Raw genomic sequence first — 17,754 nt, forward strand, 5'->3', positions numbered from 1 at the left:
TTTATTTATTTGAGAGAGACAGAGAGAGAGTACAAGCATGGGGAGCAGCAGACAGAGGGAGAGGGAGAGGCAAGCTCCCCGCTGAGCAGGGAGCCCAATTGGGCTCAATCCCAAGACCCTGGGATCACGACCTGAGCCGAAGGCAGATGTCTAACCAACTGAGCCACCCAGGTGCCCCTGCTACTCTATTCTTATTAAGAATCATCTATCTCGGGGCGCCTGGGTGGCTCAGATCGTTAAGCGTCTGCCTTCAGCTCAGGTCATGATCCCAGGGTCCTGGGATTGAGCCCCACATCGGGCTCCTGGCTCAGCCGGAAGTCTGCTTCTCCCTCTCCCTCTGCCTCTCCCACTGCTCATGCTCTCTCTCTCTCTGTATCTCTGTGTCTCAAATTAATAAATAAAATCTTTAAAAAAAAAAAGAATCATCTATCTCAAAAGTCATTCATTGTTAAATCAATCCAAAATTCCCAGGTGCCCCAGTGCATTATGGTTTTAATTTGCATTTCCCTCATGACTAATAAAGCTGAGCACCTTTTTATATGTTTATTGGCCATTGCCATATCTGGCAAAATGTCAATTAAGGACTTTGCTCATTTCTCTATTAGGTTGTCTCTCTCATTGATTTGTAAGAGTTCTTTATATATTCTTGCTATGAGTTTTTTGTTAGATACACACATTGAAAAGATCTTACCCCACTCTATGGACTGCCTTTTTACGTCTCAAGGGTATCTTCTGGTGAATAGAAGTCCTCTTTATTTTATTTTATTTCATTTTATTAAGATTCTATTCATTTATTTGAGCGAGTGAGAGAGAGCACAAGGAGGGGGAGCGGCAGAGGGAGAGAGAGAAGCAGGCTCCCCGCTGAGCAGGGAGCCCGATGCGGGGCTCAATCCCAGGACCCTGGGACCACGACCGGAGCCGAAAGCAGATGCCCAACCGACTGAGCCACCCAGGCGCCCTTAGAAGTCCTGTTTTAGAAAAAATTCTTGGCCTGCTGCAAGGTCACAAACATATTACTCTGTTTTCTTCTAGCCAAACTGCTTTTTTTCCCCAATGCCATGAAATTAAGTTCTTCTTCCTCATGACTGAATATACACAGATAATGGAAGTAACGGGAAGCATCCGTCTGCTGTAAAGATGGGTGGAATATATAAAAATTCATTTGTTGAATTTTCTTTAAGTAGTCCTCCAGAGCAACTTGAAGAAAAGCAGGAAATGCTTTCACAAGAACACTTTTGTGGAAGGACCTAGCATGCTTTAAGTGCCAGTGTCCTGGGCTAGCAATGACACAAATATTTAATCTCTCACCTTTATAGCTTGGTTCTTCCATAGAAAATCCTCTTGTGAAACACCACGTGTTGTGTTTGTCAAACACACAAATATCCAAGGGAAGGAACACCCCTCTTCTGCTACCGCGATAGGGCGTTGCTCTCAAGCATGTGACAATGCCCTGTGCTTTTCCAGCGTGACTTGTGGCGTGAGTGGTATGGAGTTCCTGTTGGGTAAATAGTTCTATTGTTAAATGAAGAGGAGAGTTCTGTGCGTTTTCAGCAGAATTTTCCAGTTCCCGGATGTTATATGCTTTGTCATCCAAATTTTAGTCTCCTTTACCAATGATTGTCATAAGCCATCTTTTAGTCAGAGTATATCTTTTGATAGCAGCTTCCCAGCTGCCTTTTTTTTTTCTCAGTCCCCCATGGCGGGGGCCTGGCTTTTACCCCTTGGGGCTCTGCAAGGTCAGTCTGGGGGCCCAGGAGAGGGGCTTGCCTCTGTTGGTGCCTCATCTAGTTCACTGGCCACCTGCTGTGGTGGTGAAATGTTAAAGGATACACCATCCACATGTTTTTCCAAAACTGCATTCACATCAGTCCAATTGTTTTCTCAGAGACTGAGTCCTCAACCAGCCTGAGCCAGTTTCACATTGAAGGGCACCAGGGCAAGAGCGGAGCTGCAGGATTCTGCAGGGAGGAGCTGGGAGCATAAAAAGCCCCCATAATCTGGTTTCGGCAGCAGCTCCATGTTGTGTCAGGTTGGCGCTGGAAGCTCAGGGTCCACGGGCCTCAGCCGTGCTCCTCCTGGACCCCGGAGGCTGCAGGGCAGTGGCTGCTAGACAGGCTGGGGACCCCAAATTGCTTTTAAAGTGGGGAAATAGCAGTATACACAGCCACCAGTTACGCACAAATGCTGGTTTTGTCATATGCATGCAGGCCCTAGCAAGTTCCCAGCTAGCCAGAGCATCCTACCTCTCAGTAGGCCTGCGAGTCCAGTGGTACCTGACCTCTTCCTTCAATAGCTGGAGAGTTGCATCATTTACCAATCAGACACTGGTCACAAAATGACCTGTTACCCCACATTACATCAATATCCTCTCTTTGGTAATGTTCCGGTTTAGTGGTACTAGTGAAGTGGGGAGTGGTGACACATCCTGTTCATCAACATTAATATTTCCTCTGTTTCAGGGGGGCCTGTGCCAAGGTCATGGTCCAGCAAACTTGGAAAGACAGTTTAAAAAAGAATGAGGCTGGCTGGCTCAGTCGGGAGATCATGTGACTCTTAATCTCAGGGTTGTGAGTTCGAGTCCCACATTGGGTGTAGAGATTACTAAAAAAAATAAATAAACTTAAAAAAAATAAAAAACAGGGGCTCCTGGGTGGCTCAGTCGTTAAGTGTCTGCCTTAGGCTCAGGTCATGATCCCAGGGTCCTGGGATCGAGCCCCGTGTCGGGCTCCCTGCTCGGTGGGAAGCCTGCTTCTCCCTCTCCCACTCCCCCTGCTTGTGTTCCCTCCCTCTGTCAAATAAATAAATAAAATCTTTAAAAATAATAAAATAAAATAAAAAACAATAGATAGTATTTACTGAGCACATATTAAGGCATTGTGCTAAGAGCTTTATGCATATTATCTCATTTAATCCTCACAAAATTCTATGAAGCAGGAATGATTATTAACCCAGTTTTAGAGATGAAGAAACTGATGTTCAGTGAGGTTAAGGAAATTGCCTCAAAGAACCAAGCCAGTGAGTGTTGGAACTAAGTAAGTGCTAGAACGGGGACTGAAATGCAAGCCTGGGTATTCAATGCCTATGTCTAGCTCCCTAGGCATGCATGTGCATCTCACAGTCATGCTGTGCAAGCCACTTAGCTACAGATGGAAAGTCTTTCCTCCAATCAAGCCAGGAGTGCTAGCGTTTTACATTAATTGAAACATCACAATATAATTGCATAGCATGGGCCTAAAGGATTCTTTGTGATCTAGCTCTGGCCTATATCTGCAACCCTCAACCCTCCCATTGGAGTCTGTACCTAGTAGAACCATACTGCTTCTAGTGCCCCGAGAACCTCATGCCTTGAGACATACTATTCTCCTCACCTCAAATGCCCTGTCACCTCTGTTACCTGGAAAATTCCCTTGAAATCCAGCTAATACATCACCTCTTCCAGTAAAGCTTCCCTAATTTTCCTCTAACAACGTTAACCATTCTGTCCTCTGTACCAATCTCTCTCCTTTACATAAAAATACATTGCAGGGCGCCTGTGTGGCTCAGTTGGTTAAATGTCTGCCTTCGGCTCAGGTCATGATCCCAGGGTCCTGGGATCAAGTCCCACATCGGGCTCCCTGATCAGAGGGGAGTCTGCTTCTCCCTCTACCTTTCCCCCCTGCTTGTGATCTCCCTCTCTCTCTCTCTCAAATAAATAAATAAAATCTTTAAAAATATATATATATATGTATTGCTCATTCATTCCTTTAACATTAAATACTGTTCTTTCCAGGCACTAGGCTAAGTGCCGGGAAACAGAGAGTCAAATGACACTTTTGGAGAAAGAGGACGTCATGCTAGAGCATGGACATAAGCTAGCTAAGTGCCAGTTGTCCCCCCACCCCCAGCTGACATAAAGTGTAGGTTTTGACAGGTCGGGGCAGGTGAGGAGAGGGCATGCTCAGAGCAAAGTGTGATAGGGCATTCTGATTCAGCCCAAATTGTGGACTCAGAGTTTATCTGCTCGTGGAAAACAAGAGCAGGCAATGCAGCTGGCCATTAATTTGAATAAATGTCCAAGATGGGGAACAGGATGGCGTCTGTTCCGCATCTTGGACTAATTTTGAGCCCTCGTGGGAGGAGGAGTTAGGACCAACGCTGAGAGAGTCATTTGAAAAGAAGACTTTGAGCTCCTCTGGGCACAAGCTGTGCTGGCTATGGGAGCAGGGGAAGGCCATCCTCCTCGCTTTCCCAGAGAACCCAACCCTGCCACCCGGCCCGTGAATGGTAGCTTTCAGCACGCTGGCGGGCAGCCCCCCACGCTGGGGATACTGGCATTTTCACGGTGGGCCCTGGCAGCCCTGGCAGCGACAGGCAGGGGTGTCACGCCCTTCAGGGGCTTCATGAGGAGAGGGCACTGAAGCGCGGGAACTCGAGCAAGAAAGGAAGAAAAGGCTGGATGCTGCATGCCAAACCATGGCCAACAGACTGGTTCCTGAGCCTGTTGAGACACACCTGGGGCCCCTCCACTTTGCGGTGGGGCAAGAGCGTGAAGGCCATCCCGGCTACTGGTAATCTTGAATTCTAACCACAAGCTGCTAAGTCCCGAAGCCACCTGAGTTAACTTCTTTATTTGCTGTTAGGGAGCTGTGTCTCATTCATCTTTCTCTCCCAGGTCCTAACACAAAGCCTGACACACAGTAACTGCTGACAGAATATTTGTGGATTTCTTTAATGAAGGAGCTGAAAGGAGTCAGACAAGGGAGGGTGGGGAGCATCGTATACACATGCACCCGATTAAAATGTGATGATTTGGGGCGCCTGGGTGGCTCAGTCGTTAAGCGTCTGCCTTCAGGCTCAGGTCATGGTCCCAGAGTCCTGGGATCGAGCCCCACGTCGGGCTCCCTGCTCAGCGGGAAGCCTGCTTCTCCCTCTCCCACTCCCCCTGCTTGTGTTCCCTCTCTCGCTGTGTCTCTGTCTCTCAAATAAATAAAATCTTTTAAAAAAATAAAAAAATAAAATAAAATAAAATGTGATGATTTGTTCCCGATCTGATCAGACCCAGAATATGAAACAGACATGGAATCTGGCCCATGGGTTCTGGCCCCTTTTGATTCTGCCAGCACGTGTGGGAGGTACGGAGACAAATTCCGTGGCAGTTAGAAAGCGAGCTGGCTGCCAAGATGGAGAAGAGGGAACACTTAGTCTTGACCTTCTATAATCCTAAGGCTCCCAAAATTCAGGGGAATCGGAACTACCAAAGGGTGAGGAGGTACCTAACTGTAGGTCAGATGGGAGGAAGAAGACTTACTTAAAGGTGGGCCAAGACAGAGTGCCCTAAAGGTAGAGAAATATCACCCTGGGTAAGGAGAGACATCCACAGATCAAACCCACATGGGGATACTTAAGGGAGAGATGAGTGGAGACCCTGGGGATCAAGGGTGATCTTTTTGGGTAGGCAATATTTCCCTCATCCTTGTAGCCTACCCTCCCCATCAACAAACATCTGAGTGCCACGATACCACCCCAGAGGCGGCAGCACCATGTGGACCAGACACACATCTACATCCGAATGTTCTGTGGCAGCCTGTGTGGTTTTGGTCTCCTAATGCTGATCTGCACAACCCCACTGAACTGGGTGCAGTTCCTGGTGGTCAAGAATGGCCTTGAACTCTACGCAGGACTCTGGATCTCATGCACCCATGAGCTGTGCTGGAGCCGCACACCTAAACCACCCTGTGAGTGCCACCAAACCAAACGCCACAGGCCCCACAGTTCCCAGAGCTTTCTGCCACATTGGCTCTTCATCTTTCTTCCTTCAAGATCTCTTTGCCCTCACCGCTCCGAGTCCAAGAGGGGTCTCAGGCAAATTGTGGATATAGCCATCCTTTTCTTTGGTGTCTCAGTGTACCCCTTCTCCCTCCTACTCCCGGTTGTTTTCTCTCCCAACTTAGTAGTTGATACTCTCTTTGCTCTCTGGGAAGAACTCTTTGGGCCTTTCTAAGCTGTCACTGTGAAGCAATGTGATGAGTATTCTAATGTGCCTTGCAGAAATAGAAGTAACTGATCAGAACTGGGAAACAAAGCAAAGTGTCTCAGCCTCCATGAGATTTAACTTTAAAAAAAAATTCCTTTAAGATTTTATTTATTTATTTGAGAGAGAGTGAGAGAGAGAGAGAGCACAAGTAGGGGGGAGAGGGAGAGGGAGAAGCAGACTCCCCACTGAGCAGGGAGCCCGAAGTGGGGCTCGATCCTAGGACCCTGAGATCATGTCCTGAGGCAAAGACAGATGCTTAACCGACTGAGCCACCCAGACGCCCTCAGATTTAACTTTTTTTTTTTTTAAAGATTTTATTTATTTATTTGACAGAGAGAGAGCGAGAGCAGGAACACAAGCAGGGGGAGTGGGAGAGGGAGAAGCAGGCTTCCCGCTGAGCAGGGAGCCCGATGCGGGGCTCGATCCCAGGATCCTGGGATCATGATCTGAGCTGAAGGCAGACGCTTAACGACTGAGCCACCCAGGCGCCCTCAGATTTAACTTTTAAGGTCAATTCGTTCTTCCACCAACAGTAGAAGGGAATAGAAATGCATGTCAGATATGTGGAATAACAAATGCCAGCTATGTAGAATACATTATTAACGTCAAATTTTATGTGAATTTAGGTAAATCTGAAAATGCAATACAAAACATTTAAAAATAAGTTTCTAGGGCTAGAAGATACCATATGCATAAGTTTTTAAATCAGAACCAAGACTTAGAGGAAAGACATAACTACACTAAACAGTTTCCCCATCATCCTCAAAAGATACATTTACATAGAGAAACAGGTATTGTGAAAGAAAACATGCATGAATAAAGCATTTATTTCTCCTTCTCAGATAAGCAGGGGCCCCAATTGCTGGAGGTGGAGTTGGGGGTTGCACCTAGGCTCAACCCTGAACTGGAGCATCTATGGCATGTGGAACTAAGGAGCAGGACCCTAACAAAAGAGCTTGAGAAGAAACTACAATCAAAGGCAGGCAGACAATTCAATTACATCTCCAGCTTAAAAGAAAAACTAGGGAAAACATTTGCAACAAATATGAAAGATAAAAGACAAATGGCCTTGATGTTTTTTTAAAAAACAAAACAAAACAAAACAAAACAAAAAAGGTGAATACCCCAATAAATTCTTGATAAATAGACAATTCATAGAACAAAAGCTAAAAGTATCTAATAAACATCAGAAAAACCATTTTAACCTTAATCATTAAAGAAAGGCAAGTCAAACGAACAATGAGATAAGATTTTTCAAACAGGACGTTTAAATGATGATTCACAATGCTGGACACTCTCACATACACTGGGGACCATAAATGGGTACAACCAAAGCAATATGATTATGTGTATCTGGAGATTTACACTCACGAATTCCATTTCTAGGGAAATGGAGTAAAAGATATAGGCATAAAAATTGAGCTGCCATCATATTTATGTAACTGTGCCCAGGCTAAAATTCAGGACTTGAGATTATTATTTGAATGTTTAGTGAGTCAGAATCTTGGAATTTTGTCACTTACAGTAGCAAATAGTTTATTTCTTGCAGCTTGGAATTCACCTGAGGCCAACTGTTAATGATTTAGAGAAGGTCAACTGAGTCCTTTAAGTACACAATTATAAGTCAAGTATCTACCCTATTTCCAATGTTAACTAGTCCTAATTCTAAGATCAGTAAGTAGTCTGCAATACAGAGCTCATAATGAATTCCCCAAATGTAATGAGTATGTCCAGGCCTCATGAACCTGTTACAGTATGTTATTATTGACCCAAACATTATTATCCAAATTCGAGAACTTTGAATTTTCACCTACTGATTGCAAGAATTCAGCCCCCTTTCCTATGGTACCCCCTGTCATTTCTGAGAGTTTCATGGGGACTCTCTCTGGTGGGCTCAAGAATATGTGTGCTCATGATCTTGTGTCCTGGACTCACATGAGACCATTGTGGCTCTGGCTCTGACTTTTCCTGGTTCTAGATGACTGATAACCCCTCTGCTGCAGCTGTTGCTAATAGAATGGAGAAGGGGTGGGAGGTAGTAGGCACCATCCTTCTCTTTTATTGCTAGGTCTCAAGTGTGGGACAGACCATTCTGTTACCTCGCCTGTAGGACAGGTGAGGTCAGACCATAGCGTAAAGGAACGTGTTGCCACAGAGGGTAACTTAAACCATCTGGAAGACTGTGGCAGAGAAGGGTAGGTCTTTTAGTCCGAGCACTGGAGCCTCCAGAGCCAGGGCCCTGGGAACCACTGCACAAGAAACACAGCCAAGCTGTGTGGGGATGCTTAATTCTGGCACTCCAACCAGGTTACCAGGGAACCTAAATCCTCAGCCAATTTCACAGCCTCCTCTCCAGGATGCTAGGTCTCCATCCACGATCTTTTCCATTCCCAAACCACCTTCTTTTCCTTGAGCCTGGGGAGGTTTTGTCTCAGCCTTCTGTTGTTGGAACAAAGATGCAATGTCAACAGTGTGGAGGTTTAGATTTGGCTAAATAAGTGGGCCGATCCCTCAGCAGCACCTTCTTCATCCATATCCACAATCCCACCTCTATTCACTCAGTCTAGCTCCTTCATAACTAAAAGGATCCTGATCCTTTTGGAGCACTGCCTCCCTATCCTGGCTTTGATTTTTGCTGAAGGACCTAGGGTACAGCAAGAGGAATTCCAGGAGATCCTGCCCAGTTACAAACCACCAAATGGTGAGTGTTCTCAGTTCGCTGAGAAATCATTACTGCTTTCCGGTAGGGTCGTATTCCTTCCAGTCTTGGTAGCTTTTATGTCCTACCTGATGGTGCTCTGAAGTACGGAATCACTGACTGGGACAACCCTGAGGACCCTACCAAGGATCTTACCAAGCTTTTCAAATGATTCGGACTTCTTCCTCTCCAAATTGAAAGTGACATCCCCTCTCTTCCCAGGGCATTAGCTTCATTGCCTTCAGTAAACTGGGGTGTTGGCCTTGCTTTTCCTGCAACCCAAGGCCACATTAAAGAATATTACTAAGGAAATCTTCAGAAATGTTTGGATACAGATGACCTACCCGTGGGTGTTCCTTATATCTAGGGCACTTCTCTTTTCCTGGACCAAAACTTCTTACTGACAAGTAGGGCCTTTTGTAACTTAGGTCCTAAGATCTTTGAAACTTTGACAAGTAAGCTGCTGTAAAAACTGATGTTTAAAAGCTGATATAGCTTTTGGTCTTATAGGAGATGGGGGCTCAAACTCAGGTTTAGGATATTTCTTTTGTTTTGCTCAGTAAATTAGAAAAAATACCATAAAGTTAACCAAATGCAGCCATTTTATATTATGGAGCTAAGTGTTTAGTTTGGTCAGATAATTAGTTGTGTATGACTAGTAGGCTTGCTTCCTTTGGAGGTGAGACTATCTTATGCTGCAAATCTTTAGCTGTTCCTTTGGAGGTGTGAGTGATCTTGTTTATGTAGTTTCAGGAGATGAGGATCTAAGACAGAGAAGATTGGAAGCACATGAAGGCAAGTTTTCCCCTCATTGGTGGAAGAAAGACTAGACCATAACATATTAGACAGGACTTGGACTGGATATCTCAGTATACTTTTGTGTTTTATTTCATTTGAACTAGCATAAGCTGAAGAGTGAACCTAGGGGTGCCTGGGTGACTCAGATGGTTAAGCGTCTGCCTTCGGCTTGGGTCATGATCCCAGGGTCCTGGGATGGAGCCCCACATCCAGCTCCTGGCTCAGCAGGGAGCCTGCTTCTCCCTCTGCTTCTCCCCCTGCTCATGCTCTCTATCTCTGTCTTGAATGAGTAAATAAAATCTTTTAAAAAAATAAAGAGTGAACCTATTCATGAAGATTCAGAAGAATCTCACAGATTCCCAAAGGCAGGAAGTTTGTTGTATCTTAGGAGATTCCAGAAGAGACTGGGATGTCAGACGAAGAAAATCAAGCCTACCACTTAGTCTCTCTAGAGTTGCTTTGTCGTTCATCTTTGTTTATACTTTGCTTTATCACTACAGCTCAATTTTTCCTGTTTATTAGTGTGCAAGTGCCCAAAAAGTGATATCTCAGTCTGGCTATGTATCTTCTTGGTTCAAGCAAGCAAAAAAGGAAATTAGCATCAATCAGTCTCAAATCCAAATTTCCAAGCATAAGAATCAAATTGGTCCAACTTAGGTCAGATCTCCTTCCTTTTTCCAATTAGCTATGGTCAGGGGACTATAGGCAAAGGGCCAGGGCTATAGGCAAGGGCTGCTAGGTCTTGTGGGGGATTGTGGGCTAAATACCATGAACGATGCCTATCACACTGGGCTTCCTGCAGCTCAAAGCAGGCTGATGGTTCTGACTGGCTACATATCCTGCAATTCTGAATGACCCAGATTTCAGGAAATGCGTTGCTCTTGGGTTATCATGTTTTAATGTGGCTAACTTGTTTTGGCCACAGAACAACTCACCTCTATGTGTAGGTGTGTGGTTTCTCTTCATGGACTTTACTATTATCGATGATGTTAGTAAGTGGTGAGTTCTAGAGAACAAAATAAGACTTAAGAGGCAGATCTTAAACTGGGATAAGCTTTGATATAGTTTCTTCTCTCTGGGTTACTTGGAAGCTGGACTAGGATTCTCAGGCATAGAAGTGCTTAGAGAACTTTCAGTGGTAGAGACGAGCTGGCAAGCCTTTCCTTGAGACAGGAAAAAAGCTAGACAAGGAGGCACCCTCTAAAGGATATTAAAGAGATTGCAGGATCTGTAGCATCTCAGGAGAGCTATATTTACTTGCAATTGTGTGTTATCCTTTATTTCCTTTTTTAAAGGTTTTTATTTAAATTACAGTTAGTTAACATACAGTGTTATATTAGTTTCAGGTGTACAATACAGTGATTCAACACTTCCATATGACATCGGGTGCTCATCACAACAAGTGCATTCCTTAATCTCCATCCCCTATTTCACCCATTCCCCCATCCACCTCCGTGCTGGTAACCATCAGTTTGTTCTCTAGAGATAAGAGTCTGTTTCTTGGTTTACCTCTCTCTCTCTCCCACTTTTTTTCTCTTTGCTTGTTTGTTTTGTTTCTTCAGTTCCATATATGAGTGAAATCATATGGTATTTGTGTTTCTCTGACTGACTTATTTCGCTTAGCCTAATACTGTCTAGCTCCATCCATGTCATTGCAGATGGTAAGATCTCATTGTTTTTTATGGCTGAGTAATATCCAAGTATAGCTATAGATATATTTATAGATATATGTGTAGATATAGATATATAGATATATATCTATATCTATTTATCTGTATCACATCTTCTTTATCCATTCATCAATCAATGGACTTGGGCTGTTGATTATGTTTCCATAATTTGGCTATTGTAGATAATGCTGCTATAAACATTGGGGTGCATGTATCTTTAAAAATTGCTCTCGAAGTCAAGGGAAGCATCTGTTTCATATTAGGGAGGTGGTAGCAAAAAGTAATGTTTATCACGCCCTTTCTTCTCTCTTACCAACATTCACTCTGCAGAGAGCAGAGATCTTGAGCCAGGAGATGAGAAAGGAAGCAGTGTTATGGTACTTGGGTAAGGGCTTTGGAGATAAAGAACTCTAGCAGACCTCTCCCTGAGCAAACATGAGGCAGGGCCTTGAGGGACTCTCAAGAAAAAAAAAAGAAAAAACAAATAGAAGATATTTTTAGGGTGTTAAATTCCTGCAATCCAGTAAATTCAGGCTTGAAATCATTATAGTATGGGAGTTTAAGTAAATGGGACTTCGTTTTATAGTCATAGGCTGACAAGGCTTATGCCAGCCAGATAGATTTAAAAGAGAAAAAACAAATAGAAACAAACTACAAGTCCAACAATGGTTAAATCATTAAGCGAAATATGTTAATATGATAAATTGTTCGGTAGCCATTAAAAATGATGTTTACAACAGGTGACTGGGGAAAAAATATCTTACCATATAATCTTAAGAAAAAAATCACTTGATATTCAGTATTATACCCAGTATGTACAGAGGATAGAAAAATACTGGAAAGAAATAATATAAAATGCTAACAATAGCTGCCCTGGGTAGTGGGATTGTGGCTTTTTTTTTCCTGCTTCTTGGCACTTTTGTAGCCTTTCCAATGCTTATATTGAACAACGTATTACTTTTAGAATTAGAATTAGGAATAAGAAAATGTTTTAATACGTGCCGTGATGTTTAGAGTCACACTTCTTAGAAGCTAGTTTACATCTAAGTTAAATGGGTTAATGCATCCAGAACTATTTGTATATTATCTTCAGTTTTACAATGAAGGCTTTGCCTTCACAGTAAATAAATTCTGAGTATCGGTGGAAAAACTGGGAAATAAGATCCTTATTTGTGCCCTGGATGCCACATGGCAAGCTCTGCTTCATCTCTTTAGTTCTCACGCCCTTCTCTAAGACTCTGTCTGGTTTTAAGAGAGGTTCCCCTGCTGGACTAACCAAGCCTTCCCTTTCTCCTTTCCCTTGGCAGATTACCTTCAGTTTTCCAGGGCTTTCTTCCTCATCTCTCTCTTCTCCACACTCGTTGCCCTTGGCTGGCTCATCAGCTCTTGCCTGCCTAGAAGAGGAAGCTTAACCACCAACTTGGATCTGAAGGTATCCATACTCAGCTTCATCTCAGGTACAGACCTAGATTGGCAGGGTAATACCAGGGTGAAACTGTCAAGGGAACCAAGTTTCTCCGTGGGCCTTTCATTCTCTTTTTCTTGTCCCTTTCCTCTTCTTCAGTATCACATCAAGTTGCCAGCCACCTGCCCTATCCTACTGTATAAAACACACTTCAGCTGACTTAGCCTGGGGGAGAGGTAGAAGCTCCTTTCTTTTTCCCATCTTGGTAAATCCCTAAATTTTAATTCTGCCATACATATGGCATCTGGAAGCAGAAGGAGAGTTGGGGGGGGTGGTCAAGGCAGACTGAAGACACTGATGGGTTGTGACATCTTTTCTTCTGGTCCTAGCCATCTCCCTGCTCCTCTGCCTCGTCCTATTTCTGGCACAGGTTCACTGGCATGCTAAGGATGCCTTGGAGCCAGATCTCCTATGGGCCTATCATATTAATTGGTGGAGTGACTTCTTATACACGTTTTCTGGTGAGTCAGTCCCCTTATGCAAGAAGGATGGAAGAGGAAGTCACTTCTTGAAAGGGAGGTAGAAGTCTAGGAGAAATAGAAGCACTGACTGTTCCTATTTAGACTATTCATACACGGAGAGGCAGCATGGTATGGTGAGGAAAGCATGGATTTTGGAGTCTGGAAACCTAAATTTAGCAACCTGTTCTACCATTAACTGAGGCATGCACAGGTTGAGTGACTTGCCTAAGACTACACAGAAAGTCGTAGAACCATCATTTGAATCTAGGAGGTTCAAGCTTTGTCTTCACCATGTGAGAAATACTATAATGCAATGAGAGCACAGGAGGATAAAGTAACTGTGCTGGGGGAGAGGAGGGTTGGCTTTTAGAACTGAGGAAAGCATGAGTAAGAATTTTAAAAGTCTAAAGACTATCTATCTATTGAAATTCACCTCAAATTCTTCTCCTCTAGGGATCATCTCCTTCCTCAACTACATAACTTTCAGATTTCCTTCCCTTGATCGAAATGTCAGTGCGATTCCCATAGAGCAGTCAAGGCTGGGGGTTGGTCCAGTGACTACAGTAGTACCTGATGAAGATGAAAGGCTAAGGTCTGATAAGGAATCTCCAGTTGAGGAAGAGAAAACAGCCCCAGAAGCAGAACCGTGATGGTGATAGGAAAACCCAACTACTGCTTGTCTTAAAAACGGAGGAGAGGCTGAATTGGAAATGATGGTGCAGATTTTAGGAAACTCTCCTAATATCATGTCCATGTTACTGAAAGAGAAAGCATTAAAGCTGCTGAAATGTGTTTTGTGTGCACTGGATCTAAAATATGCATTATAGTCATAAAGAAAATAATAAAATTTTACTTAAGAAAAAATTTCTAAGAGAAAACATCAGTGGTTATGGTCATGAATGAAAGAAACTAACAACAGCTGCATGGTGTAGATCAGAGATCTCTTTGGGCATCAGGGATCTTACAGACCAGAATGATTCATGGAGAAAGATGCCACCTAATTCTACTTGAAATTTTCTTTTTATGTGTGGCCTTGGACACACTCAGGGTGGAAGGCATTTGATCAATATTGTTGAATCGGAATTGCAGATCATTACCAGCAATGGAATGAATATGAGTGGCGATAATACCTACCATCCAAAGAAGCTGAAGGGTGTTGGGGGAGGAGGGAGGTTCTGGGGAATCCGTGAGGTCCCATTTCTTGTGAGGATTGGTAATTTGGAACATTTACAGTCTTATTACATGAGCCCACTGCTTCTCCCTAGGTGGGGAAATATCTTAACCAGGCCCCCACAAGCTGAAATTCTACACAAAATTTATGTATGCACTTTTTTGTGAAGAGAGCCACAGATTCCATCAGACTCTTGATAGGCCTGTGACTCTTTTGACTCCTTAGGCATCAATTTTGTTTTAATGAGCCAAATGAGGCTAAAGGACTTTCTTCAGCCTAAGTATCTATGTGAACCAAATTGAAAGATTAGTCCATGTTTTATATACCCTGTAAAACTAAGTAAAGGGGGTGTGTGTGTGATGATTTCAGGCCATCACATAAGTCTTTTGATGGCTAGAGATCCCTTTCAAACCCAAACCAGATTCCATGCAGAAAGTCCCTGACATCCATTTTGTCCTTTATTCCTTTAGAAGCTACCACGACTACTCTATTGGTTGAGGTCCATACTTCTCCTCCCCAAATCTGGCAATGGAATGGACTAAAGTGCCCAACATCGCCCCTTGCTTCTCTTAAAGATAAGCTTTTGGGTCCTTTTGGTTTAATTTAGAGATTTATTGGTAACCTTTGTAGAAAACAAACATAGCAGACATGGAGCAATTAAGTAGTTCTTTTTTTTGAGTGGTTCTTACAATTTATGTAGTTTTTATAATCCTGGTCCCTGATCAGGAATACCCAAACATTTCCAGATGGTAACAGAAAGACCATTAGATTAATATTTTTAAAGATTTTATTTATTTATTTGAGGGAGAGAGAGCATGAGTGGGAGGGGGAGGGGCAGAGGGAGAGGGAGAAGCAGGCTCCCCGCTGAGCAGGGAGCCTGACACGGGACTCAATCCCAGGACCCTGGGTCATGACCTGAGCCGAAGGCAGACACTTAACTGACTGAGCCACCCAGGCGCCCTAGATTAATATTTTAGCTTTTATTCCTTTTTTTTTTAAGATTTTATTTATTTATTTGAGAGGGAGAATGAGAGAGAGAGAGCATGAGAAGGGGGAGGGTCAGAGGGAGAAGCAGACTCCCCGCTGAGCAGGGAGCCCGATGCGGGACTTGATCCTGGGACTCCAGGATCATGACCTGAGCCGAAGGCAGTGGCTTAACCAACTGAGCCACCCAGGCGCCCTTAGCTTTTATTCCTAAGGATAAGAGTTTAGCAGTACAAGCACGTGTGCCCCCACCCATAGAGACACACATACAAACACGCATATATACACACACTTCATTTTGACCCTCTCTTAGAAAGCTCTCCATGTTGGCGCCTCTTCTTAGCAGGTGACCTTAGTTATAGCAAAATGACTGGTGCCTCCTTACTTCAAGGGGCCTCATTTCAGAGGCTCCTCAGGCTGTTCCTGAGCCTTTGCAAGAACAGGTATGTATTGAAGTCCAGCTTCCCTTCCTCCCACACCCCTCATACACTAAGTATACCCCACACATTGACAAATGAAGAGTTCATTAAGGTCACAAGCTTTACTTATAATTCAGTTGGAATACTTTAGTTGTAGGACTAAACTGAGAGAGAGCTAAGTATTCATGACTCTTTAGGAAATGGAAGTCTTAAATGGGATGAGAAGAAGGAAGTAGGTCTGAGTGAGAGTGGAAAATGCTAGATTATAAGAAAGTAACCATAAAGGCCCTGGCTATTAGGAGAGAATGGGTAGTAATTATAACTTAGTTTTCTACTTTGCAAGCAGGAAATGATCTTAAGAGAAAGAGACAACCTTTCATTGCTCCTTTAGAAGCTGAATGCTCTATTTTCTTCTTTCTCACTTTCTTTTCTTGTAGAGATTCCTTTAAAAGCTTAAGTGAATTTCCAATAAGATAGCTCAGTAAATCACCCTTCAATACCTTCCCTCTACTTCAAATACATTGCATGATAGATGAAGTGGAAGGGGGAGGGAGAGGGAGAAGGAGGCAGAAGGTGGAAGAGGGAGAGAGGGAGAGAGATGCGAGGATGAGAAATATAGCCAGTTTAAAACAAGACAAGCATTTTCACAGACCAGAAGAATGACCCAAACACAAGGCTGTGATTTGATTTAAGCCATGGATTTAATGGGCTCTAAGTCCAAAAGTAAGTGGAAGTGAACAGGAAGTCAGCTGCCATAAAGTGAAAAGAGTTAAAGTACTTCTCAAGACATGGACTAGCGGTGGGTTCATGGTTCTAGCTCAAACTAGGGACTTATGGAAAGTCACCAAGGCCTGATTGGGGCTATAGCTTACTTGGAACCAATCCTTGAAGAGGTAAAAAGACACAAATACAACCGGGCTTAACCAAGCAGCCCATTGGTTCATTAACCAGGTCTGTAATATTCCCTGACAACATAGCAGAACAGGAAATCTGAAATACCATATTATGAGAACTGACGCTGGACTGGGGCACTTGGCCAAAGTAAGGAAACCCCCAAACCATTCGATGGTATGAGCACAAAGGGAAAGAAAGAAAAAAAAAAAGGCAACAAAAAAATTTGTGTGCCTACAAATAGGAATTCCAAGCATGTAAAGAAATGTTCAGAAAAAAACTCAAAGTCAACAATCAGAACATGAATTAATTTCAGATTAATTTGCAGTATAGTATGATAGAGGCTTTAAGTAGTCTTAGGATACATACAGAAATATATGACAGGATCACTGATTACAAAAAAAGACCCCAAACTATGAAACAAAAATACAGGGAAATAAAACAAGAACAGGTTCAAATGAAAAAGAACCCAATAGAAATCATAGAAATGAAAAATATAGTAGTCATTAAAATAAAAAAGTCAATAAATAAAAAATCTAGATAGTACAGTCAACAAAAAGAGAAATATTTTATTTTCAGATATATCTAGAATAATTGACCAAATAATATGTCTGAAAGAAAGTTTCCACAATTTTTTTAAGATAAGTTTCTTTTTCTTTTTCTTTTTTTTTTAAAGATTTTATTTATTTATTTGACAGAGAGAGAGAGCAAGCAGGTGGGGCAGCAGGCAGCGGGAGAGGGAGAAACAGGCTCCCCGCTGTTAGCTCATATCCCAGGACCCTGGAATCATGAACTGATACTGAGCCGAAAGCAGACGCTTACTTGACTGAGCCACCCAGGTGCCCTGAGTTTCAACAATTTTAAAAGGCTATTAATCAGTCTGTGTTTCCTGACCACAATGACATTAAGTTAGAATTCAATAAAAATAATAATTTTTTAAAACATTCTCTATATGTTAATCTAAAAAATGCTCCTTAAAAAAATGATGAGTAGGGGCGCCTGGGTGGCTCAGTTGTTAAGCGTCTGCCTTCTGCTCGGGTCCTGATCCCAGGGTCCTGGGATCGAGCCCCGCATCAGGCTCCCTGCTCAGCGTGGAGCCTGCTTCTCCCTCTCCCACTCCCCCTGCTTGTGTTCCCTCTCTCGCTGTGTCTCTCTGTCAAATAAATAAATAAAATCTTTAAAAA

At 43.2% G+C, this 17,754-nt stretch overlaps 1 protein-coding gene and 1 pseudogene across 1 annotated transcript; one reads left to right on the plus strand and one right to left on the minus strand.

Annotated features, from left to right (window-relative positions):
* Positions 1-940: 940 nt before the first annotated feature.
* Positions 941-2,019, minus strand: LOC102741868 (NADH dehydrogenase (ubiquinone) complex I, assembly factor 6-like; annotated as a pseudogene).
* A 3,140-nt stretch (positions 2,020-5,159) lies between these two features.
* TMEM202 (transmembrane protein 202) lies at positions 5,160-13,755 on the plus strand. The gene is made up of 5 exons (XM_081831879.1): positions 5,160-5,240; positions 5,459-5,714; positions 12,487-12,636; positions 12,974-13,105; positions 13,559-13,755. Exons 1-5 carry the CDS (start codon positions 5,160-5,162, stop codon positions 13,753-13,755), a joined length of 816 nt encoding a protein of 271 aa, XP_081688005.1.
* Positions 13,756-17,754: the final 3,999 nt, after the last annotated feature.

Source organism: Leptonychotes weddellii, chromosome 9, assembly GCF_054177405.1.
Source record: "Leptonychotes weddellii isolate Sample4059 chromosome 9, ASM5417740v2, whole genome shotgun sequence".
Lineage (NCBI taxonomy): Eukaryota > Metazoa > Chordata > Mammalia > Carnivora > Phocidae > Leptonychotes > Leptonychotes weddellii.

Coding starts and splice junctions, on each gene's coding strand:
- TMEM202 (XM_081831879.1), top strand. CDS start 5,160: ATGGAGAAGAGGGAACACTTAGTCTTGACCTTCTATAATCCTAAGGCT. Junction 5,241..5,458: donor GGAATCGGAACTACCAAAGG/GTGAGGAGGTAC, acceptor TCATCCTTGTAG/CCTACCCTCCCCATCAACAA. Junction 12,637..12,973: donor CATACTCAGCTTCATCTCAG/GTACAGACCTAG, acceptor TTCTGGTCCTAG/CCATCTCCCTGCTCCTCTGC.